The 26,214-nt window shown below is 50.0% G+C and overlaps 1 protein-coding gene and 1 pseudogene across 2 annotated transcripts; one reads left to right on the forward strand and one right to left on the reverse strand.

Moving 5' to 3' along the window:
* Nucleotides 1-298: 298 nt before the first annotated feature.
* Nucleotides 299-10,751, reverse strand: LOC112632364 (annotated as a pseudogene). Its single transcript, XR_003121389.1, has 5 exons — nt 10,723-10,751; nt 10,007-10,082; nt 7,555-7,622; nt 4,306-4,432; nt 299-1,228 (listed from the first exon to the last, which is right to left on the reverse strand). The product of XR_003121389.1 is annotated as an apolipoprotein L2-like (transcript).
* Nucleotides 10,752-19,291: 8,540 nt separating this feature from the next.
* APOL2 (apolipoprotein L2) lies at nt 19,292-25,990 on the forward strand. The gene is made up of 3 exons (XM_025399528.1): nt 19,292-19,301; nt 20,972-21,098; nt 24,245-25,990. The coding sequence occupies exons 1-3, from the start codon at nt 19,292-19,294 to the stop codon at nt 25,104-25,106; spliced, it is 999 nt and encodes a 332-aa protein (XP_025255313.1). The 3' UTR covers nt 25,107-25,990.
* The last annotated feature ends 224 nt before the right edge of the window (nt 25,991-26,214 follow it).

The raw sequence follows: 26,214 nt of genomic DNA on the forward strand, positions 1-26,214 counted from the left end.
TTGCATTTTGGCTGGCGTGGTGGCTAACACCTGTAATCCCAGCACTTTGAGAGTCCAAGGCAGGCGGACCATGAGGTCAAGAGATCGAGACCATCCTGGCCAACATGGTGAAACCCCATCTCTACTAAAAATACAAAAAGTAGCTGGGTATGGTGGCGCTCGCCTGTAGTCCCAGTTACTCGGGAGGCTGAGGCAGGAGAATGGCTTGAACCTCGGAGGCGGAGCTTGCAGTGAGCCGAGAGCGCGCCACTGCACTCCAGCCTGGCGATAGAGCGAGACTCCATCTCAAAAAAAAAAGAAAAAAAGTTTGCATTTTGTCCTGGCCTGTGCCAGGCACACTTCCCCTGGTGGCTGCCCTGCTCTGGGGTCACAGTTCTTGGTCCGCCTGCAGAATCTCCTGGATCTTGGTGAGAATGTTGAGCTTCCCCTCCAGCTCCTGAGCTGGCTTCTTCAGCTCCTCAGCTAACTCTGACTTTGCCCCCTCTTGCAAGTGCTTTGACTCGTATACAAGGCTGACCACATCCAGCACAAGCAAGATGCCTCCAGTGGCCACACCCAGAGCCTTGTTTCCTCTGCTCATTTCCAGGGCGGGGATTTCAGTAACTCTCTCCACCTCTTCCTCGCTTTCAGCTGAGATTCCAATGATCTCAAGGGGTCTGGCAGATGGTACCAATTGAGAGTTGGCTCTGGCTTCTCTGATGGCACGGATGTCCTTCCCAATGCCTTGTATGACTTGGTAAGAATTGTCAGCTAAGGAAAGAAAGTTGGGTGTGTTCTCACTCATTAATTCCTTCATCACTTTCGCTACATCAGGGTCTCTTTGGTCTAAGTTTCCGGCTTGGCGTTGTACTGACAACTTCTTTGCTTGTTCCACGATACTGCTGGTAATCCGGTCACAGCGGCCACTATTCCTGCCCCCATCCCAGTTTCTGAGAGCACAAGGCTGACTCCATCTGTGAGGGGTGCCAGACCCAGGCTGAGGAGGATCAGGATGTCAGAGATAATGCCGGCAGTGCTGGACACCACGTTGGTGATGGTGGTGCCTCTGTGGACCTGCTCAACCCCGTCTGCAAGGATATAGAGCTTTATTATGTGATCCTGAAGGTCCCTTTTCAAGTGAGGAAACTCTTTCAAAAACCACTTTCTGTTATCTTGCCAGTTTTTGTCCTTCCTGGTCACGTGTTCTGCAAGCTTGTTCAGAGCTTTACGGAAATCATCTGTCTCATCCCTGCACAAGGAAAGGTTAAAGGATTAAGAAATGCAGTTTCCCTGTCTGTGAAATGAGCTCCATGCAATCTATATCCTGTGTAAATTGCAGAGCTTTCACTATCATCAAATAGAAACAAATTTTACAAATGAAGAGACTTTAAGCTCAAATATGTTTTATTCATCATAGATACCCCTCAGTACTTATTCCATATGGAAATAAATATCTTAAAGGCATCTCAGATGCTCTTTCATGGTAGGTGTTTGATAAAGATGCCTCCTCACTCAAGGGCAGGTCAGCACTGTGATTGCCAAAGTGTTTGGAGAGGGGAAAACGCTGCAGATGAACAAAGAACAGTGAGAGTGGGACAAAGACACCTTATTCCCAGGATGGCAGCAAAGTGAAGCATGAACTTTTCCCAAAGAGAGGCCTTCCCTTTGTCCTCAGCTCCTGGGAAGTGATCTCCAGGCTCTTGGAGTGTCCTGCCTGGTAGGAACATCTTTATTTCCCTGATGATTTGGCCATGGGACAGTATAGCAATGTGACGGATGATGGAGTTTGGCGCTATTTGGTGTCTTTTCTGACCTGCAGAGGACATGTGTACTAAAGGGGTTAGACCTCAGGGAAGGACTGGAGACTCCAGGTCAGCTATGAGGGCAGCTTGTGATCCAGCCCCAGCAAATACTCTGAACACTAAGGCATGGGTTGAGAAAGACTTTCTGTTTGATCAAACTCCAGCTGGGCTCTTCTGAGCCTCTTCACTAGGCGCCGACCTTGGCCTTTCACACCCACCCACTGCTTTCTGGTCCTACACCGCCCAGTTCAGCAAGAATCACCCTGTCAGTTTAGGGAGCATCCTCCCTGCTTGCTGTCTGAGCACCCTTTGCTATCTGATCATGCTCCTCACTCCCACCATTGATGGGTGAGTGTCTGATCTGCCTTTAGCCTGAATCCTGTTAGGCCAGTTTGGCAGGAACATCCCACTCTGTTGTCTCCTGTCAGAACTGTTCCATCTCCTGCCCCTCACCCTGGTGTTGGCTGTGACTCCCTCTCTGTCTTTACTGTATTTGGAGCTGGGCTCAGTCTCCCTTCCCTGTAACAGCCATCCTGAATAAAGGCTTCCTTCCTGATTAATGTGATTCACAGGAATGTTTCCTTAACTGGGTGAGCTTCCCTGGTTGGCAACACCCCATGTGTCTTGTCCCACATTGACACAGGAGATCACAGCATCCTGAGGACAATGAAGCTTCACACCTGAAGCCCTCCCAGACTCTGCCCTGTGTGTCTCTTCCTTAGGCTGATTTTAATCTGTGTTCTTTCTGTGTGGTAAGCCACAATCGTGCAATAGCACTTTTTAGTGAGTTATATGAATCCTTCTAGTGAATTATAAAATCTAAGGACGATTTTAGGAATCCCCATTAATTTGCAGGTGGCGTCAAAGGTAAGGTGCCCTCAGACATTGCCGTCTGGCTACCTCTGAGTACTTTGAATTCAAACGAAACCAAACCTCAGAGAGACAGGAGCTCACTTTGCCTGGCGTCTGCTCCCTTCCAAGGCCTCATGCCCTTTCGCTTTCTGGCTGAAGGCTACTGGGTCCGGGCACTGCCCCAGTTGACTGGAGTGGGAGATCTGGGTATTCATTCTGGCTCCACATGGACTCTCCAGCCACCTTACCGCCTGCTGACCTACCCCCTGCACCCCCAACCTTCCAGGTCTCACTCGCAGATGTCACCAGCCTGACTGATGCCTTAGCAGTGACAGCTTCACCTGTGCGCACGCCAAGGCCGTGTGCAATTTTATGGCACCTCTAGAAGACTCAGGACACTTTCAGAACCATCTATATAAATTTCTAATGCTGAAAAGACCTGAATTTGGACAAGAGGGTAGAGGAAGTGTTTCCCTTCTTGGTTAGCGATTTATCAGTCTACTCAGTGCGCTTGAAATTACACAAATTGGCAGCAACTTATTCTACTATGGAAATGGTCACTAAGGCATACTGCTTGCCATTGTCAGGGGTTTCTCTGTGTAGAAGAGAAGAAGGTCTCAAACGGTAGCCCGGAACTTGCCAGTTCCCAGGCAGGGTGTGAGACACACAGGCAACCATGACCTTCTATGTCCATGAGTGTTGGGATCATCTAGACAGGGAAGAAATATCCCTCTCCCACTCACATGTCCTCTGCAAGTTCATGACCTCCTTAAGTTTCAAGCCCTTGGTGCCTCTCTTGCCTAGTCCCAGCCCTGGTGTACCAAACTTCCCACTTGTTCTACAACCAAGGCTGACTCTTTCTCCATCCTGACTCCTGGCTCTGGTCTCCCTGGGCCTTTGGGCAGGATCTTGGTCTTGGTTCCCCACCTTTGACCTGGAGTTCACTCTAAGGCCTTCACTATACTCCTATCACATTGAATTGCTATTCCTATGGGCTGATGACAGTTCCCAGTCTGCATGACATAAGCCTAGAGCCCAGGGACTGGGCACAGACAGAACCGGAAAGAGACCCAGCGCTGTGCAACTCCACTCCAGCCTCTCAGCATCCTGGACCAGCAGAAGGGTCTTGCCGTGTTTATGGAATTCTTCAGATGAGAAAAAGGGCCCCAGCCAGCATCCCCAGGAACACGCATTGGTTAGGTCAAGATTTTTCTGACTTGTCCTAAAGGAAGTCCTGCTGAGCTCCCATCTTCAGGAAGAAAGATCCTTAACCCTGTTCTATTTCAAGGTTGTTAGATATTAATGTTAACTGTGCACCTACTATGTGTTAGTCATTATGCTAAGCACTTTACATGCATGATCTCATTTTTCTCACAATAAAACTTCATGGATGAAGAAAGGCTGAAAGTGAGAAAGTAACTCACAAAGTTCCCATGACCAGCAGATGACAGAAATGACCCTGTCCCTGTGGGCTTCTTGTCCCCTCAGCCTGAGGCTACTCACTGCCAGCGAAGGACAGGGAGGAAATGTTCCTCCTGGAGTGCCGAGGTCATCCTCACGCCCAGCAGAGGGTGCTGCCTGGAGGAGGTGTGTCTGTCAGGGAAAGCTAGCCCAGGGGACATCTGGGTGGCATCACTGGGGCGCCCAATGGAGGTAAACCCATGGAGGTTACCTGGTTAGTTCAGCAGTAGCCACGAATTCATTCCAGGCTTCATCATTAGTCAGCAGGAGTATCAGACTCTGTGTGCTCACTTTGTCCTGGAAATATTTAATGGCATCCTCAATAAAGATGCTGCTCTCTAGTTGGAAAGAAGAAAGGATAAGGTTGGAGGAAAGTGTGGGAGTGCATAACAGCCATTGCATAAAAGGTGGTTACATGTTAATTTTCCTGGACAGCTGTGGTGTGGGATATGTTTGATGGAATCATCAGTGCTATCAAGAGAATTGTGTATCCCCAAAATTCATATGCTGAAGCCCTCAACTCAGGTAACTACATTAGGAGATCTGGTCTTTAAGGAGGCAATTAAGACTGAATGAGATCACAAAGGTAGGGCTCTAATTCTATTAGAGGGCTAGTGTCCTATTATAAGAAGAGAAAGAGACACAAGAAGGCCACGTGAGCACACAGCACAAAGGCAGCCTCCACAAGCCAGCAAGAGAGTCCTCCCCAGACTCCAACCCTGCTGGCACCTTCACCTTGGACTTCTTGCCTCTGGATCTGTGAGAAAAGAAAAGCCAGATGTTGAAGTCACCCAGCCTGTGATATTTTACCATGGTAGCCTGAGAACACTGAAACATCAGGGGAGTGCCACAGTGCTTTGGGGAGGAATGAATCCCTTTCAGCTCAGCACCAACACAAAGTGAGCCTTCCAGGCCAAGGAAGTGGAAACATTCCAGTGATCACTTCTATCTGCCACGTGCCTGTTGGGTGTCAAACACTTTATACCCCTGTCTTCAAAATGTGAGTTTCAACACATCATTGGGTTATGAAATCATTGGTTCAAGAGCAGCATGTTAAAAAGAAAATCAATTTGAAAATATCAAAGCGTACCAAGCATAGCAGGGGTGAGTATTGCTTTTGTGAGTTATTTCAAATACATATCCCTTAAGGTAAATTCCTGGAATCCAGATGTGTTTAGGCATTCCGAATTTTCACTATTTTAGAAAGGACACGGGGTGCATATGGTATATTCCTTACCATTGCCAGCAGAGGCTGGACTGCTCCCTGTAATCAAACCCATGCATGTTTCAACAGTGAAACAAGCAAATATTCACATTAAATGTAAAAAATAATAGTAAGCCTATAAAGAACTCAAGTCAGTACGGAGCAGGATTACTCCCGAAGTCAGCTACCCCCAAAATATGTGGTTTGCAGGGATCTGGAAATTATGGAATGTCAGATAAGGAACTCGGGACCAGTATGTATTTGTGTGTGCACTGAGACACGATGTAAAATTGTTCCTTGCTGTGGACACACAAGAGACTTCCTTCTTTTTTTTTTTTTTTTTTTTTTTTGAGACGGAGTCTCGCTCTTTCACCCAGGCTGGAGTGCAGTGGCACGATCTTGGCTCACTGCAAGCTCCACCTCCTGGGTTCCTGCCATTCTCCTGCCTCAGCCTCCCGAGTAGCTGGGACTACAGGCGCCCGCCACCTCGCCCAGCTAATTTTTTTTTTTTTTTGTATTTTTAGTAGAGATGGGGTTTCACTGTGTTAGCCAGGATAGTCTCAATCTCCTGACCTCGTGATCCACCCGCCTCAGCCTCCCAAAGTGCTGGGATTATAGGCGTGAGCCACCATGCCTGGCCACCTCATTCTTAATTCACAGAAGAAGAAAGTAAAATCCAGACAGTGAGAGCTGCCCAAAACCATCAAGCAGGAAGCTCAGGATTTGATTCCAAGGCCAACGTTTCTTTGACATTGCTCCTTCAACTCCTTAACATTAAAACTCCTTACGTTTTAAAAATGCCCGTGGTTTCTGCATTCTCCCTTATAGCTTACCTGTGGGTGTATTTAAAGGTTAAAAATAATTTCTCAAACTCCACAGCATTGAGTACAACTACCATGCAAAGGGGCATGCTAGTCTTGGGCACTCTCAGATGGGCAGTGGAGGGTGTTCTTTGACGGGGCACGGAGGCGGGACCCTCAGCGCTGATCCTTGAGACACCTCCATGTTGCCTCTGTCCTCTGCAGGCTGGTCTCAGGGTACACGGCTTCCCACTGTCACCTCTGAACCCAGCTGGGCCTGTTATTAAATCACAGATTATCTTTGTTTTGCGGGGAGAGTTTTCCCTCGGTCCCCCAGCCCAGCCCTTCCTAAGGATTCCGGGGTGGGCTGAGAGCTCTCTGCTTCTAATCTTCCCCGCCCTCCCCTGGTCTTGGACAGGACTCAGCACAGGCCAGTTTGCTGTCCAGAGCGGTTCCTGAGCAGAGCTGACTTGGTTGCCACTGCAACTCTGTAAGGGGAGAAAGCCGTCCTGAGGAAATGGGGCTTAGGGAAATGAACGCAGTGCTGACTCGGCTGGGCGAGGGCCTGTCTTGTTTTTTCTTTTTCCTTCTTCACCAAAAGGAGGAAGGAAACCCAGGGTTGGATGGAGGGAACCTCCAGCACTAAATGTGTGTATTTCTTGATGGGGTGGGGCTGGTGGATATAAAAGCAAAATTAAAACAAAATCCAGCCCTGAAACAGTCCTGGGCAAACAATACCTACGAGGCCTTGAGAACGGTTGTCACCCCCCTTAAACTGCAAGCTGTGGGAAACTGAACTGGGATCATATCAGATGGATGCTTCTGTTAGACACAAACAAAACTTAACCTCGGCCAGTCACGAGCAGCCAGCTGACAGCGGGCCATGCTGAGATGGGAATACTGGGAGGTCACAGAAGAAACAAGAACTCCAGGCAGCAGGTTCACATGACGGGCACAGAAGGAGCTGCTGAAACCAGCTGCAGGGACAGGGGGAGGCGACGGGCCCACAGGACCCTGACAAACAGGAAGTGGCCAATCCGTCTAAGACCAGTAAGATCTAACTCAGTGCTGGGTCGGACTCACGTTTCGCCTCACACTCAATCATACCCTCCTTGTCTCACTAAACCCCACCCCCACCCGCGCCACAGCAGTTCCATGTATGCCCGTGTTTGGTACAAAACTGCGTGTTACCCACCCCATTCAAGTTCCAGGAAATTCCCACCTCTTCCCAGAAATCCTTATGCTTACTCCACCCCTTAATTTAATAAACCAGCAAAGGCAGAAACCCCAAACCACACTGGGCCCGACTGGCTCTTCTGAGTCCGCCTGCACTCCCACCCCCGAGCCTGCGCGTCTGCTTTGCAATAAAAGCTGATTTGCTTTTGCTTTTGCTTTGACTTAACCTTTTTCTCTCTTCGATGTCAAAAACCTGGGTAAGGCTAAGGTCCGGTCTCACCTGCATTCGGAGACCTCGCTGCAGCTTCCTCTGCCTTTACTCCCACAGCAAGGAAAAGTGCACTTGTCCTGTTGGGGTATGAGGAGAAGATAATCAGAGAAGGGGCAGCCATCTGATCATTACAGAAAACTACAGAGTCCGTACACAGGAATAGAGATGGGGAAGAAGGTTCTGACAATGACCTGGGCCTGGGAACATGTGTGATAACTGGTTGATGATAGCCAGTGTGTATTGCCTGTCTGTGATGTGCAGGGCTCCTTACACGTGTCTCATTCGATGATCACACACAGCCCGGGAGATGGGTACCACCTTCCCTTTCAAACACAGAGGAATCCACAAAAGTTAGGGAACCTGTCCGTGTTTTCACAACAGTGCTAGAGCCAGGACTTCTGCTTCAACCCCACGTCTTCAATGACTGTGCTCTGCTCCCTTCAATATACAATATTGAGTCATGTATACACGCTCATGGGAAATGACTCCTCATTGCAAATCTGTGTCTCACACTGTGCTCAACTCTTCGTCTGGGTGAATTCACTTCTGCTGCAGTGGACAGCCTGTGTCCCCGTCGCTTCTCTAAGGTCCTCTGTCCCACAAAGACCTGGATCCTGCCAGATGCCGGCGCAGCCCCTGCTGTGGCTGCCGAGCCCTCCTGGTGCTGCCCTGTCCCCTCTGCTGTCCCCTGCTAGCTGATGGACCTTAGGGTGTTTCTAATTCTTCATATAAATTATGCTACAAAGAACGTCCTCCTTCGCGTAAAACTTTGTCCACCTTTGATTTTATTTCCTAAAGATATTTGTAGGAATAGAATGACTAGGTCAGAGGCTATCAACATCTCAAAATGTTTTATACCTAGAGCCACACTGCATGCAAGTTGTACCAATTCACACTCGAACTAGCAGTACATGAAGATGCCCATTCTTTCAGTCTCACTGGCTCTCAGTAGTCCCTTCTTTAGGACAAACAAACAAACAAAAAACCATATACACAACATGTAAATTTGAGAACTAAATATACTTGTTACTAATACCAATTAGTACAAAATTTAAAGCACAAAGGTAGCAGTTGGGATGTGAAACACTGAACGAAGGAGAAAAGAGGATTAATATCGTCATTTTTTTTTTTTTTTTTTTTGAGACGGAGTCGCGCTTTGTGGCCCAGGCTGGAGTGCAGTGGCCGGATCTCAGCTCACTGCAAGCTCCGCCTCCTGGGTTTATGCCATTCTCCTGCCTCAGCCTCCCGAGTAGCTGGGACTACAGTTGCCCGCCACCTCGCCCGGCTAGTTTTTTGTACTTTTTAGTAGAGACGGGGTTTCACCATGTCAGCCAGGATGGTCTCGATCTCCTGACCTCGTGATCTGCCCGTCTCGGCCTCCCAAAGTGCTGGGATTACAGGCTTGAGCCACCGCGCCCGGCCAATATTGTCATTTTTTAAAGAGGGAAGTTAAGAAATACTGGGTACAACTGAGGGCATGAGAAAGTTGTAAGTAAATTGTTTACAGCTACAAAGTTGTTAATGGAAGACATAAAACTGGTGATACAATGTTAGGAAAAGGTGGAGAGGAGAGATGGAGGGTACAAATAAGATGAAAATGACTAATAATGATACTATAAATAATAATAACACGGCTTCAGGCCCATCGCAGTCAGGGGCGGCTCCAGGCATTACCATTTCTCTTTTCTCACCGTGTGTCTCTGCTCACTTCCTGGCACACCCACTTCCAGCAGCTGGTCTTTGTTTGCAGCCTTTATTTTAACAGCTCAGTGGTTTCCGGGCCCCCTGATGGGGTTCCATCCTCCAGCTCTCATACAAAAGGCCCCTCCTCAAAAGCCACTCGCCTCCCTCTTTCCCCTTCCTGCCTTTATCCCAGGGTTCAGACACACAGACGTCTGTCTTCTGGGACCCCATGCAGCAAGGGTAAAAGGGGGACCTAGTCCTGGGCAGCAGTTCACCAGGGCAGTATGCAGTGGGGCGTCTGGGCACTTCTTGCTGTAAGGGACAGGGGTGACAGGAGAGGGGGTTCCCTTCCCCTTGTTCCTGCTTTGCTCACTGTATGACCCCCTGGGCCAGGACAGCCATCTCAACACCATCTCATGAGCCATGAGGACACAGGAGGACCAGAAGAGAGCAGAGGAGCAGGAGGGCAGAGAGAGCTGGGGCCTCAGACTCGCCCAACACTTATGAGGAGCTGCACCCAGGATCCCATCCTCCTTGGTCATTGTTGGACTGGCTCAGACCCTGACCTGGGGCCTCTGCTGAATACCGAGGCTGGATATTGCCCCTCAGGCTTGACTAGGACACAGCAGGTCCTCCCTGGGCGAGTCTGCTGGTTGATCTATTCCGGGAAATGGCTTTGGTTCCTAGAAGAACCCCAGATGGCCCTGGTCCAGCCCAAGCCCTCCCCAATTGTGCAGCCCAGACAGGGAGCCCTCCCTCCTGCCTCAGGGCTCTGAGCCAAGCTCAGCAGATGCAGAGGACAAAGACTCTCAGCAAAGAGGCTCCCTCCATGTCATGGGCTCCAGGGCCTCCTCCTTGGGCAGGAAAAGAGGAGTTGAGACGTGTGCTCCTCCTGAGAAATCACCATTTTCATTTCATTTTTGAGAAATGGTTTTGCTCTGTCGCCCAGGCTCAGGGCTTTGGTGCCATCATAGCTTGTTGCAGCCTAGAGCTCCTGGGCTCAAGTGATCCTCCTCCTTCAACTTTCTGAGTAACTGGGACTACAGGTGCACGCCACCATGCTGGGCTAATTTGTTCATTTTTGATTTCATAGACACAGCGTCTCCTGTGTTGCCCAGGCTGTCTTGAACTCCTGGCCTCAAGTGATCCTCCCGTTTCTGCCTCCCACAGCACTGGGGTTACAGGCTTCAGCATCTCTTTTTGGTGAAGAACAAATAAGACTGTGACTCAGATTTCACAGAAATTTCCCCCCTGATTTCATGTCTTTTGGCAGCTCTATCAGGATTTCAAGAGGGGAAAATCTCAGGCTGAGAGCGGAGGTGACTTGCCCAGAGTCACACAGCTCTTGGAGGGCAGAGGGGAGGCCAACATCTGGCCTTGTGACTCTGATATTGAAGCAAAAATGGGTGATTTTAGTAATCCAAAAATGTCCAGGTTTGATTCTACTTCTACAAACACAGAGATCTAAGCTCACACTCCTGTGGTTATGATCACAGTTCCACAGTGTGGCTTTTGAATCTCATGATTGCAAAGCTGGCATCACGCCACAGGCACCATTCTGCAAGGCGCCCTGCTCACTCCCCTGTCTCAGCCATGTTTCCCATTAGGGACACAGCACAGCCTGTTTCTTCTCCATCCCCCCAGAGGTCTGAACAGAGGGACAGAGGTAAGGGCCAGAGATGTGGAGTCCTATGATCTACCCGCTCAGCCTCCTGACGCTGGACCCTCGGCAAGTCACCCCCCTCCCGGGGCCTCAGTTTCCCCACAGGGCCTGGCACAAGGTGGTTCTCAGACTCAGGGTTGATGAGATGACCTCTGAGTTCCTTGTACCTGAAAAAAAATCTGTTGTCCCCATTGGGCCTCAGCAGCAGCACCCTGGGGCCCTACTGGGTGTGGCCAGGCCATAAGGACAGATCAGACTCCAGGTCACCTCCTCTCCTCCACCTTCTTTGGTTCCTTCAAATGTCCCAAAGAGACAGGCACCCCCAACACAAACCTTCCTTCTGGGGTCACCCAGCCGTGTCTCAGCAGTCCAAACAGAGCTGAGCCCAGGGAGCTTTGTGAACCCATCTGAGCTGTTTCCCCCACCCTGTATAGTTTAAGGGCATAGCAGGAGGGGGGAAACATCAGACTCAAGTCTGGGTGCAAATCCAGGCTCTGACACTACTTTCGTGTCTGATCTGAACCAGTTACCTAACCTCTCTGAGCTTCTCTGCAAAAGCTGTGAGAATAAGGAGATGGGGGCAGGTCAACTGTCACCAACTTATCAAGGAACCTTCCCCTGACAGACTGAGCAAGATCCAGCTGTTCTGAGCTGTGTGGATCCCACCTACAGTTATGAGTCTGTGTAATAACCAGACACGTCCTCCAGCCTCCCAGACATACCCAGGAATTCAAAAGGGAAAGTGAAAGTCACAACTTCCCAGCAGCTCGTGATCAAGCACAGCAAACAGGCCACTCCCCAGCACCATCTTCAGTCCAGCCCTGCCCTTCTTGCTGCTGCACTTAGAGGAGTAGCCTGAGACCAGACATCCAGATCCCTCTCATCCAACCCACCTGCCTCGCATCCTCAGGGTTGGGAGTCTGCAGTGGTCTCAGGAAGAAAGACCTGCCACTGACAGACTGTGAGACCCTCCAGATTACTCCCCGTCCTCCTGTGCACCCACACTCCCCAGATGCCTGCCTTCCTCCCGCCCATGCCATCAGCATAAGTGCAATCTCCCACACATGCCGTGTGGATGCTTATTGTATATTTATTGTAATGCTGTTGGGGTTATTTTGGTTATGTTTTTGAGACAGGGTCTCAGTCTGTCACCAAGACTGAAGTGCACTGCCACAATCATAGCACGTGGCAGCTTCAGACCTCTGGGCTTAAGCCATCCTCACACCTCAGGGTTCTATAGGCATGAGCCAATAGGACCAGGCATAGCTGGTTCTATAGGCATGAGACAACAACCTAGCTAATTAAAAAAATATATAAATATTAGAGATGGGATCTTACTGTATTGACTGGGCTACTCTTGAACTCCAGGCCTCAAGCGATCCTCCCACCTTGGCATGAGCCACCGTACCAGGCCTGCTCTTGTTGAAGGCCATGCCTTGTGTCTTCTAGATATTTGCTTATGTGGGATCTTCTGCCAGGAGCACCTGCTTCCACCACCTGGAAAAATCGTGCTCATCCTTCAGTGACAAAATCAAGCATTGCCTCCTTTCAGAGAACCCCCAGCATCCTCCCCAGCAGAGGCCACCGCCCCATGTTCCACTCCCGAGGCACACTGGGTGGAGGGACTAGAGACCACTGCTCACCACACTTCCATGGCTAAGAAGTCAGGCAACCAGATTGTTGTTGGACTTTTGTGCTTTGCCCCAGGCAGAAGGGCCTCAGAGGCAGCTAAACCACAAAAGCCAACCTGACCCTTCCATGGAAGCCTATTTCATCCTCAGCAAACATCTCTGGGGACATCGTGGCCACCTCTCCCCACCCATACACACACACACACACACACACACACACACACACACCCCTAGTTTGTGAGGCAGGAACAGAAAGGTGAGGCAGGACAGAATAATCCTATTTCCAGGAAGGAGAAGACAACAGCTAATACCACTGCTCACCACATCCTGACTAAGCAGAGGTCCTCAGTCTCTCCACATGACAACTTCACTGCTAGCATAATCAGCATTTGAGAAAACAGCACACTAAACAAAACTACAACAAACTGCACAGGGACTGCACAACACATTTTGCAATACATTCCATTTGCAAATACTTCTCCATTTGATTGAGCTTTATAGTCATCCCCTCAATGGGCCGGGATTATGATCTGATTTTGCAGATGAGGAAACTGAGGCAAGGGGAGAGGAAGTCTGGGACACGTCTCAGTCAGTTTACAGGTTTTCTCTGCCAAGGTTGAGGATGCACCCAGGAAAAAGGCACACAAGTCACAGGAGGATCTGGGGCCCACTCATTTTTCACAGAGGGTTTTGAGGGCTTCAGTATTTAAATGTGTAAAGTCAGGCAGCAGTAGGAGGAGGAAAGGAAAAACGACAGGATAGGTAATGAGGTGAGTGGTCACATTCCTGTGAGGCTTTGATTAGCCCTCCCTGAATCCACAGGTTCTCTATGAAAGGAGGGGGTAGAGGAACAGTCAATTATTCATTCGTCTCATGCACAGTTAATCTACATTTTCTATAAGATAAAAATAAACATAGAGTGGAGGAAGTAGGCGTATGTGTATTTTTCTGAGGATGGGCAGAAGTCTTGCTCTTTGCCACATACCAGTCAAGGTAAGTTGCTAATTTACATTGCCACCATGAAATTACACAAAATCTGCCTCAGGGTAAAAATTTTGGGGACCCAGAAGGAATTTCTTTGTGAGCAATTTGTGAAGGAGGCCACCTGGGGAATATGTCTTTTGTGTTTGCAAATATCTGCTTAGAAACAAAAACAAAGGCAGGTTTTGGAGTGGCTCCATTTCCAAGCTCAACTGTTTCCAGTGAGTTTGGGGTCCCAAGATTTGACTTTCCTTTCACATTTTCTCCTTGTTCACATATATATACACACACAGATATATAGATATGTAGATATAGATATACATTTCCTTTCACGTTTTCTCCTTGTTCATATATATATACACACATAGATATATAGATATATAGATATACATTTCCTTTCACGTTTTCTCCTTGTTCTTCAACTATATATATATATATACGTGTGTGTGTGTGTGTGTGTATATATATATGGTTTTTTTTTTTTTGAGACTCTGTCACCAGGCTGGAGTGCAGTGGCGTGATCTCGGCTCACTGCAACCTCCACTTCCTGGGTTCAAGTGATTCTCCTGCCTCAGCCTCCCAAGTAGCTAGGACTACAGGCACGCACCACCACACCCAGCTAATTTTGTAAACTGTAAAAGTAGAAGCAGAAGTGGGAAGAGCCCTGTAAATGTTCTCATTTATTAGTAGGAGCTAAGCTATGAAGACACAAAGTCATAAGAAGGACACAATGGGCTGGGTGTGGTGGCTCACATCTGTAACCCCAGTGCTTTGGGAGGCCAAGCAGGTGGATCACTTGAGGTCAGGAGTTCCAGGCCAGCCTAGCCAACATGGTGAAACCCCATCTCTACTAAAAATACAAAAAATTAGCTGGGTGTAGTGGTGGACACCTGTAATCCCAGCAACTCAGAGGCTGAGGTGGGAGGATGGCTTGAGCCCCAGGGTTTGAAGCTGCGGTGAGCTATGATGGGGCCACTGCTCTCCAGCCTGGGTTACAGAGAGAGACTCTGTATCAAAAACTTAACAAAAAATAACCCCAGCAGCATTGCAATAAATATGCAATAAGCATCTACCCAGCACATATGGGAGACTGTGCTAATGCTGATGGCATGTGTGGGAGTAAGGCAGGCATCTGAGGTGTGTGGGGGCACGGAAGGACGGGGGGTAATCTGGAGGCTCCCACAGTCAGTCAGTGACAGGTCTTTCTTGAGCTCAGAGAGGTTAGGTAACTAGTTCAGATCAGACAGGAAAGCAGGGGCAGAGCCTGGATTTGCACCCAGGCTTGAGTCTGATTTCTCTCTCCCTCCTGCTGTGCCCTTAAACTGCAGAGAGGGAGGGGGAAGCGGCTCAGATGGGTTCAAAAAACTCCCTGGGCTCAACGCTGGTTCTGACTGCCTGAGACATGGGCAGGTGACACAAGAGACCCTGAACCCTGAGGATGCGAGGCAGGTGGGTTGGAAGAGAGGGAGCTGAATGTCTGGTCTGGGGCTGCTTCTCTAAGTGCAGCAGCAAGAAGGCTGGACTTGGACTGCAAATGGTGCTGGCGAGCAGCCTGTTTGCTGTGCTTGATGACAAGCTGCTGGGAAGTTGTGACTTTCACTTTCCCTTTCAAATTCCTGGGTATATCTGGGAGGCCGGAGAATGTGTCTGGTTATTACACAGGTGCACAGCTGGAGGCAGGATCCACACAGCTCCTTGCTCAGTCTGTGTCAGAGGAAGATTCCTTGGTAAGTTGGGGATGGTGTGACCTCTCCCAATCTCCTTATTCTCACAATAGCTGCAGGAGGGAAGGATCATTCACCTTTTGTAGATAAGCTCAGAAAGATTAGGTAACTGGCTCAGATCAGACAGGAAAGCAGTGGCAGAGCCTGGATTTGCACCCAGGCTTGAGTCTGATTGCTCCCTCCCTCCTGCTGTGCCCTTAAAGAGAGGTGGGAAAAGCAGCTCAGATGGGTTCACAAAGCTCCCTGGGCTAAGCTCTGGTTCTGACTGCCTGAGACATGGCCAGGTGACCCCAGAAGAAAGGTGGGTGTTGGAGGTGCCCATCTCTTTGGGAAATTTGAAGGAATCAAAGAAGGTGGAGGAGGGGAGGTGACCCGGAGCCCGGGGTGTCTTTGTGGCCTGGCCACACCCAGGCTGGCCAGAGGATGCTGCTGCTGAGGCCCAATGGGGACAATATATTTCTTTTGATATAACAAGGAACCCAGAGGTTGTCTCACCCACCCTGAGTCGGAACACCTACTTGTGGCAGGCCCTGTGGGGAAACTGAGGCCCTGGGAGGGGACTTGCTGAGGGTCCCATGTCAGGAGGCTGAGCAGGTGGCTCATAGGACTTCATGTCTCTGGTCCTCACCTCTGTCCTTCTGTTCAGACCTCTGGGGGGATGGAGAAGAAACAGGTTGTGCTGTGTCCCTAATGGGAAACATGGCTGAGACAGGGGAAGTGAGAAGGTCGCATTGTAGAATGGTGTCTGTGGCATGATGCCAGCTTTGCAATCATGAGATTCAAAAACCACACTGGAATTGTGAGTATAACTACAGGAGTGACAGCTTAGATCTCTGTGTTTGTAGAAGCAGAATCAAACCTGGAAACTTGTGGATTATTGAAATCACTCCTTTTTGCTTCAGTATCAGAGTCACAAGGGCAGATGTTGGCCTCGCATCCACCCTCCAAGAGCTGTGTGATTCTGGGAAAGTCACCTCCTCTGCCAGCCTAAGATTTTCCCCTCTTGAAAACCTGATAGAGCTGCCAAAATACCTGAAATCAGGGGGGAAATTTCTGTGAAATCTGAGTCCTGGTCTTATTTGTTCTTCACCAAAAAGAGATGCCCATCAAGATAGAAAGAAAAATTAAATTCAATTCCTCAGCTGAAAGTGAAACCGAAGCTGGGCCATGTCATCCAAAGGCTGGCTGCTTTTAGTTCAAGTAATGCCTCCTGCACCTGGGATTTCCTCCAGGCTGTGCCAGGGAGGGTGGAGGGCATCCCAGTCAGTCGTAGGGGATGCAGCTGGGAACACAACAGGGTCCCCGTTGGATGCTCAGTCTAAAGGGGAGACAGAGGCCCACAGAGCCACACACAGGTAGAGCTGCCTCTGGAAAGCAGAGTGCTCAGGGAGCCTGAGGAGGATTGGGGGATGGCACAGGGACCAGGTAGCTTTGGCTGGGTCTCTGAGGACGGGTGACTTGCGCATGGTGGGGACAGTGGGGGAAGCATTCCAGGGCGAGGGAGCAGCTGAGCGAAGGCCTGAGGCTGGGGATGGGAGGAGTAGATGGGTCCAGGAGGCATTGAAGCAGGGCGTCAGTGGGTGCCTGGACCCAAGGTGACTGTGGCGACAGGGAGTGGTGAGTGTAATGTAAATGGGGAGCCGAGCAAGGAGACCCGAGGCAGATGAGAACATAGGTAGCCTTTACTGGGCTCGCAGGCGAGGTTCACCGGTCCTCTAGGGGGAGGGCCAAGGTATCAGGGGCCTTTTATAGGGTGAGGTAGGTGGGGTTTGTAGATTTTGGTTTTCCTGAGTTAGGTTTTGATTTCTGGGGAATGACCTGACCAGGAGCTTGCGCAGAGCGAGGGTTCTTTGGCGGGCGTGGGCTTTTTTCACGCGCTGAGAGTCTTAGCAGGAAGTGAAGGGTGGGAAGTCCTAACAAAGGGCCTGCCATGCCGGGTGATACCGCCATGTTAGATCTAGATTCCGGCCTAACAGTGAGGAAGGTGGGAGCCAGAGCATCAGAGGGCCTGTGTGCCCCGCTACGGGGTTTGAACTTGACCCTGGCTTTTCATCGAAGATCCTCAGAAGGGTGCAGTGCCACAGCTGAGGGCTGTAATCCAGTGCTGTGGGAGGCAGAGGCGGGAGGATCACCTGAGGCTAGGAGTTCAAGACAGCCTGGGCAACACAGGAGATGCTGTCTCTCTGAAATTAAAAATTAACAAATTAGTCCTGCGTGGTGGTGTGTGCCTGTAGTCCCAGCTACTCGGAAGACTGAGGCAGGAGGATCACTTGAGCCCAGGGGCTCTAGGCTGCAGTGAGCTATGATAGCCCTAAAGCTCTCCAGCCTGGGTGATGGAGCAAGACAGTTTCTCAAAACTAAAATGGAAAATGGCGATTTCTCAGGAAATCATTTCGACTCCTCTCTCCCTGCCCAAGGAGGATGCCCTACACCCACTTGGAGGGAGATGCTTTACTGAGAGTCTCTGTCCTCTGCATCTGGAGAGCTTGGCTCAGAGTTGAGGTGGGAAGGAGGGCTCCCCTTCCAGGTCTCTCAGTTGGGCAGGGCTTGGGCTGGGCCAGGTGCCTTTGGGGTGTCTTCCAGGAACAAAATCCCTTCCCAGAATTGACCAACCTGCAGGCTCACCCATGGAGTACACACTGTGTCCTAGTCCAGCCTGAGGGGCAGTATCTGGCCTCAACCGCCCAGCAGAGGCTCCAGACAGGGGTGGGAGCCAGGCCAACAAGGACCAAGGAGGATGGGATCCTGGGTGCAGCTCCTCACAAGTATCGGGCGTGTCCGAGGCCCCAGCTCTCTCTGCCCTGGGCTACATACCAGGAGCAAGACCTTGTCTCAAAGAATAAAGGTGTGTTTTTGTTCTGTTTTGTTTTGTTTTGTTTTTCTTAAAGAAAAGACTACTGAGAGCCAGGAAGACTGAAAGAATGGGCATCTTCATGTACTGCTAGTTTGAGTGTGAATTGGTGCAATTTGCATACAGAGTGGCTCTAGGTAGAAAAACTTTTGAGACGTTAATAGCTTCTGACCTAGTCATTCTACTCCTACAAATATCTAAAGGAAATAATCTCAAATGTGGGCAGTTTTATATGAAGGAGGATATTCATTGTAGCATAATTTATATGAAGAATTAGAAGCACCCTAAGGCCCATCAGCCAGGGAGGACAGCAGAGGGGACAGGGCAGCACCAGGAGGGCTCGGCAGCCACAGCAAGGGCTGCGCCGGCATCTGGCAGGATCCAGGTCTTTGTGGGACAGAGGACCTTAGAGAAGCGATGGGGACACAGGCTGTCCGCTGCAGCAGCAGTGAATTCACCAAGACGAAGAGTTGAGCACAGAGTGTGAGACACGGATTTGCAATGAGGAGTCATTTCCCATGAGTGTGTATACATGACTCAATATTGTATATTGAAGGGAGTAGAGCACAGTCATTGAAGACATGGGGTTGAAGCAGAAGTCCTGGCTCTAGCACTATTGTGAAAACATGGGCAGGTTCCCTAACTTTTGTGGATTCCTCTGTGTTTGAATGGGAAGGTGGTACCCATCTCCCGGGCTGTGTGTGGTCATCGAATGAGACACGTGTAAGGAGCCCTGCACATCACAGACGCTCAATACACACTGGCTATCATCAACCAGTTATCACACACGTTCCCAGGCCCAGGTCATTGTCAGAACCTTCTTCCCCATCTCTATTCCTGTGTATGGACTCCATAGTTTCTGTAAGGATCAGATGGCTGCCCCTTCTCGGATTATCTTCTCCTCATACCCCAACAGGACAAGAGGACCCTGCCTTGGTGTGAGAGTGAGGGCAGAGGGAGCTGGAACGAGGGGAGTTTTTGTAAACTTTAGCTGGCAGGGCCCCAGGAGATAGAGAAACACTTTGGACATTTGCTACTACCACAGAGGGCTCTGCAAAGACCCAGCCCCTCCAGCCTCCCTCTGCACACAGGTGGCTTATGTTCGATCCCACAATTTGTTTTCTCCTCCTCTAGGGTTAAGAAAAACCTTCCAGTCTGAACAGTGACTGGAGAGCTCCAAGGAAAGCCCCTTGGTAACCCGGCCGCTGGCACCATGAACCCAGGTAGGCTCACTCCCTCTTCCCCGGCTGGTTCCTACGTGCACCTAGAATGGAGGGTGGTGCCTCCACAGCTGAGTGAGCCCCAGAGGAACCCAGATGGAGAAGGAGGCCGATGAGTCTGCCCTGAGCTCAAGAGAGGTCACGTGGAGTCCCCGGACTCAGGGGTCTCTGAGGGCATCTGTGTCCTGACTTCTCCTCAGGAGGGCACGGCCCAGGTGCCAACTTCCTCCCTACCCTGGCACCTACCAAATGACTCAAGTGGGGCAGGACAGCCATGAGGAAGTGGAACCAGCAGGGGAGGGGAATGGGGGAAGAGCAGGGTCCAGGAGGAGGGGAGGGGTGGGAGAGGAGGTTGACCTGTTGCCCTGATCTCTCACCTCCCACTCTGCTCCTGGCTGACCCTGGGTTGTTTCCAGCAGAGGCCAGTCCCCTCCCTCCAGCTCTTGCTCTGCACCAGCCCCTCTGCTCCGAGTGGCCCTGTGAGAATGTATCGTGCTTGACCCAGCTTCCAACTTGACTGGACCTCGGTCTGGCCTTTGCCACATCTCTTCTGTGTGACCTGGCGCTCCTTACCTCCCCTCTCCTGCACGAGAATAATGTTTCCCTACGTTTTCATGGGGATCAAATATTACAAGGGTACCTGGCCTGGCCAGAGCCTGCCACACAGTAGGGCCTCTCTAAGGGTTAGTTTCCATCACCTCTACCTGTCCCTGTTGATTCCAGGTGGAAGCCACCCAGTCCGCCAAGCTGTGTTAGGGCAGCTGCCCTGCCCTGCCCATCACAAGCACCTGCTGACCAGGGATGACTGCCCTGGGCAGGGCCTCATTCCCATGATCTCAGATACCCCTTGTCAAAGAAAAATCTGAGGCACAGTAACATTTATTTGAGTAAGAATTCATGAATTGAGAAAACCAAACTGGAGGAGGCTTCGTGCTCTGGTGAAAAAATGTGGAAGACAATGATGATCAGGTGAATATGAAACTGCAAGAAGGATATTATTTGGTTGCAGTTACAAAATTGCCTGTTTTGGTTTACCTTTTTGGAAAATTCCTGGTCACATTGGTGCCGGTGGGTTTACGAAAGTCTCCGAATCCACGTGAGACCAGACCTTAGCCTTGTCCTAGTTTTTGACTCCTTTGAGAGAAACAATTTGAGTCAAAGAAAAAGCAAATCAGTTTTTATTGCAAAGTGGAAGCACAGGCTTAGGGGTGGGAGTGCAGGCGGACTCAGAAGAGCCAGTCGGACACAGTGGGGTTTGGGGTTTCTGTCTTTGATGGTTTACTAAATTAAGGGGTTGGAGTCTGGGGAGGGCTCTCTTGCTAGCTTGAGGAGGCTGCCTTTGTGCTGTGTGCTCACCTGGTCTTCTTGTGTATCTTTCTCTTCTTACAATAGGACACTAGCCCTCTAATAGGATTAGAGCCCTACCTTTGTGATCTCATTCAGTCTTAAATGTTTCCTTAAAGGCCCAATCTCCAAATATAGGCACTCGAGTTTAGGGCTTCAGTATATGAATTTTGGGGGCCCACAATCCCTCTATAGCACTGATGACTCCATCAAAGATGTCCCACTTCACAGCTGTGCAGGAAAAATTAACATGTTACCAACTTACACGCAATGGTTGTTACGCTCCCCTACACTTTTCTCCAACCTTATCCTTTCTTCTTTCCAACTAGAGAGTAGCACCTTTATTGAGGATTCACTTAAGTATTTCCAAGACCGAGTGAGCAGAGAGAATCTGCTACAACTGCTGACTGACGGTAGAGCCTGGAACGAATTCCTGGTTGCTGCTGGACTGTCCAGGTAACCTCCACTGGCTTACCTCCGTGGGGAACCCCGGTGATGCCACCCAGATCTCCCTTGGGCTAGTTTTCCCTGATATGCACACCTCCTCCAGGCAGGCCCCTCTGCTGGGCTTGAGGATGACCTTCTCAGCAGTCCAGGAAGAGTATTTCCTCCATGTCCTTCGCTGGTAGTGAGTATAGCCTCAGGCTGAGGGGACAGGAAGCCCACAAGGACAGGGTTACTTCTGCCATCTGCTGGTGATGGGAACTTTGCAAGTTACTTTCTCACTTTCAGCCTTTCTTCATCCATGGAGTTTGATTGTGAGAAAAATGAGAGCATGCATGTAAAGTGCTTAGCATAATGACTGACACATAGTAGGCGCACAGTTAACGTTAACATCTAACAACCTTAGTGAAAATAGACCAGGGTTAAGGGTCTTCTTCTTGAAGATGGGAGCCCAGCAGGACTTCCTTTGGGACAAATCAGAAAAATCCTGACCTAACCAATGCGTGTTCCTGGGGATGCTGGCTAGGACCATTTCTTCTCATCTGAGGAATTCCGTAAACACAGCAGGACCCTTCTGCTGGTCCAGGATGCTGAGAGGCTGGAGTGGACTTGGACAGCACTGGGTTTCCTCCCAGCTCTGTCTGTGCCTTGTCCCGGGGCTCTAAGCTTATGTCATGGAGACTGGGAACTGTCATCTGTCCAATAGAAATAGCAAGTCAATGTCATAGGAGTGTGGGGAAGGCCTTAGAGTGAACTCCAGGTCAAAGGTGGGGAACCAAGACCAAGATCCTGCCCAAAGGCCAAGAGAGACCAGGACCAGTGTCAGAGCCTGGGGTCAGGATGCAGCAAGAGTCAACCTTGTTTTTGTAGGACAAGTAGGAAGGCTGGAGCACCAGGGCTGGGACTAGGGTGTGGCAAGAGAGGCACCAAGGGCTTGAAACTTAAGGAGATCATGAACTTGCAGAGGACATGTGAGTGGGAGAGGAATATTTCTTCTCTGTCTGGGAGAGGAATATTTCTTCTCTGTCTGGATGATCCCAACACTCATGGACATAGAGGGTCATGGTTGCCTGTGTCTCTCACACCCTGCCTTGGAACTGGCAAGTTCTGGGCTACCCTTTGGGACCTTCTTCTCTTCTACACAAAGAAGCCCCTGACAATGGCAAGCAGTATGCCTTAGTGACCATCTCCATAGTAGAATGAGTTGCTGCCAATTTATGTAATTTCAAGGGTACTGAGTAGACTGACAAGTCCCCAACCAAGAGGGAAAACACTTCTTCTAACATCTTGTCCAAATTCAGGTCTTTTCAGCATTAGCAATTTATATAGATGGTTCTGAAAGTGTCCTGAGTCTTCTAGAGGTTCCATAAAATTGCACATGGCCTTGGCATGTGCACAGGTGAAGCTGTCACTGCTAAGGCATCAGTTAGGCTGGTGACATCTGCGAGTGAGACTTGGAAGGTTGGGGGTGCAGAGGGCAGGTCAGGAGGCGGTAAGGTGGCTGGAGAGTCCATGTGGAGCCAGAATGAATACCCAGATCTCCCACTCCGGTCAACTGGGGCAGTGCCCGGACCCAGTAGCCTTCAGCCAGAAAGCGAAAGGGCATGAGGCCTTGGAAGGGAGCAGACGCCAGGCAAAGTGAGCTCCTGTCTCTCTGAGGTTTGGTTTCGTTTGAATTCAAAGTACTCAGAGGTAGCCAGACGGCAGTGTCTGAGGGCACCTTAGCTTTGACGCCACCTGCAAATTAATGGGGATTCCTAAAGTCATCTTTAGATTTTATAATTCACTAGAAGGATTCATATAACTCACTGAAAACTGCTATTTCACAATTGTGGCTTATCACAGGGAAAGAACACAGATTAAAATCAGCCTAAGGAAGAGACACACAGGGGAGATTCTGGGAGGGTTTCAGGTGTGAAGCTTCATTGTCCTCAGGACGCTGTGATATCCTGTGTCAATGTGGGACAAGACACATGGGGTGTTGCCAACCAGGGAAGCTCACCCAGTTAAGGAAACATTCCCATGAATCACATTAAATCAGGAAGGAAGCCTTTATTCAGGATGGTTGTTACAGGGAAAGGAGACTGAGCCCAGCTCCAAATACAGTAAAGACAGAGAGGGAGTCACAGCCAACACCAGGGTGAGGGGCAGGAGATGGAACAGTTCTGACAGGAGACACCAGAGTAGGGGGTTCCTGCTAAACTGGCCTAACAGGATTCTTGCTAAAGGCAGGTCAGACCCTCACCCATCAATTTTAGGGGTGAGGAGCATGATCAGATAGCAAAGAGTGCTCAGACAGCAAGCAGGGAGGACCCTCCCTAAACTGATTTGGAGCGATTCTTGCTGAGCTGGGGCGGTGCAAGTCCAGAAAGCAGTGGGTGGGTGTGGAAGGCCAAGGTCGGCGCCTAGTGGAGAAGAAGCTCAGAAGCGCCCCGCTGGAGCTGGTCAAGGAGAAAGTCTTTCTCAACCCATGTCTTAGTGTCCAGAATATTTGCTGGGGTTGGATCACAAGCTGCCCTCATGACTGACCTGGAGTCTCCAGCCCCTCCCTGAGGTCTCACACCTTTAGTCCCCAGGTCCTCTGGAAGTCAGGAAAGACACCAAATAGCGCCAAATCCCATCATCCATCACATTGCTACACTGTCCCATGGCCAAATCACCAGACAAAGAAAGATGTTCCTACCAGGCAGGACACTCCAGGAGCCTGGAGATCACTTCCCAGGAGCTGAGGACAAAGGGAAGGCCTCTCTTTGGGAAAAGTTCATGCTTCACTTTGCTGCCATCCTGGGAATAAGGTGTCTTTGTCCCACTCTCACGACTCTTTGTTCATCTGCAGAGTTTTCCTGTCTCCAAACATTTTGGCAGTCACGGTGTTGACCTGCCCTTGAGTGAGGAGGCACCTTTATCAAACACCTACCACGAAAGAGCATCTGAGATGACTTTAAAATATTTATTTCCATATGGAATAAGTACTGAGGGGTATCTATGATGAACAAAGCATGTTTGAGTTTGGAAGAAAATTCTTTCCATTTGTAAAATTTGTTTCTATTTGATTGATAGTGAAAGCTCCGCACTTTACACAGGATAAAGATCGCATGGAGCTCATTTCACAGACAGGGAAACTGCATTTCTTAATCCTTTAACCTTTCTTTGTGCAGGGATGAGGCAGATGTGCTCCGTAAAGCTCTGAACAAGCTTGTAAGTCACATGGTCATGAAGGACAAAAACCGCCATGATAAAGACCAGCAGCACAGGGAGTGGTTTTTGAAAGAGTTTCCTCGCTTGAAAAAGGAGCTTGAGGATCACATAAAGATGCTCCGTTCCCTCGCAAACCAGGTTCAGCGGGTCCACAGAGGCACCACCATTACCAATGTGGTGGCCAACTCTATTAGCACTACCTCTGGTGCCCTGAGCCTCCTTGGCCTGGGTCTGGCACCCTTCTCTGAAGGACTCAGTCTTTTGCTCATGGGCACTGGAGCGGGTCTAGGAGCAGCATCTGCTGTGACTGGGATTACCAGCAGTGTCGTGGAACTAGTAAAGCAATTGCAGGCACGAAACCAAGCTCGCAGCTTGGACCAAAGCAGCACCGATGCAGTGAAGGTGGTGAAGGAGTTTGTGGGTGGGAACACACCCAACTTTCTTACCTTAGTTGACAGTTATTCCACCTTCACACAACGCATTGGGAGGGACATCCGTGCCATCAGACAAGGCAGAGTCAACCCTCAGTTAGGAGCATATGGCCCACCCCCCCAGGTCATTGGGCGAATCTCAGTTGAAGGTGGTGAACAGGTTGAGAGGGTTGCTGAAGGCGCCGCCCTGGCAATGAGCAGAGGAGCCATGACCGTGGGTGCAGCCACTGGAGCCATCTTGCTTCTGCTGGATGTGGTCAACACTGTGTATGAGACAAAGCACTTGCTTCAGGGGGCAAAGTCAGAGTTAGCTGAGGAGCTGAAGAAACAAGCTCAGGACCTGGAGGGGAAGCTCAACGTTCTCATCCAGATCCATGAGATGTTGCAGTAGGGCCAAGACCAGTGACCCCAGAGCAGATCAGCCACCAGGGAAAGTGTGCCTGGCACAGGCCAGGACAAAATGCAGACATTTTATTAGGGGCATAAGGAGGGCAAGGTATAGTTTATGGAAGTGAGTGTTAGTGAGTTTGGCATTTCTGTAGCTGAGCACAGCAGGGGAGTGGTTAATGCAGATGGTAAGTGCACCAAGGAGAAGGCAGGAACACTGGAGCCAGGAATAAGGAAGGAAAGGGGACTGGAGAGTGCGGGGAATGGGAAGAAGCAGTTTACTTTAGACTGAAGAATATATTGGGGGAGGAACAGAGGGGAGGTATGCAGGAACCAGCAATGAGAAGGCCAGGAAAAGAACCGAAAATGCAGAAAGTCAAAGAGTTAGAACTGTTGGATACAGGAGAAGAAACAGCGGCCCCGCTACAGACCCACCCCCAGGTTTGACGTCCTTCCAAGAATGAAGTCTTTCCCTGGTGATGGTCACTCTGTCTTTCCAGCATCCTCTCTCCCTTGTCCTTCCGGGGCTGTGTCTCAGTCAGCCAGTGGCTTCTTGATGATGGTTGTTGGGGTGGTTGTTGTGTGACGGTCCTCTCTAGGTTACTAAAGAGTGTATGTCCTCTGCTTGAACCCTGAAGGGCAGGTGGTGGGCCATGGCCACGGTCCCCAGCTGAGGAGCAGGTGTCCCTGAGAGCTCAAACTTCCCAGAGAGTATCTGAGAACCAATCAATGAAAACAGTCCCATCGCTCTCACCCGATAAGTAAACAGTTAGAAAATTAGCGTGAAAGCAGCTTAGCATTGGGAGGAAGCGCAGATCTCTAGAGCTGTCCTGCCACCGCCCAGGAGTGACCTGTGTGTAAGTCCTAATAAACTCACCCACTCACCAAGCTGGACTTGTTCGAGTCAATTCTTTGGTCTCACAGCTCCTTCCAAGCTTTGGGGGCCATCAGTCTCAAGTTTTTCTCGTAACGGTGGTGATGGTGGTTGTGACGGCAGCAGAGTCGTGGGGGCCTTGGCAAGTAGCCAGTGATCTTCCAGACCAGGGGACACTGATGGACCAATGAAGTTCCAGGGGAACTCGAAATGCTGTGTTGGAAAGAAGTCAATTTGG

This window comes from Theropithecus gelada, chromosome 10 (assembly GCF_003255815.1).
Source record: "Theropithecus gelada isolate Dixy chromosome 10, Tgel_1.0, whole genome shotgun sequence".
In the NCBI taxonomy this organism is placed as follows: domain Eukaryota; kingdom Metazoa; phylum Chordata; class Mammalia; order Primates; family Cercopithecidae; genus Theropithecus; species Theropithecus gelada.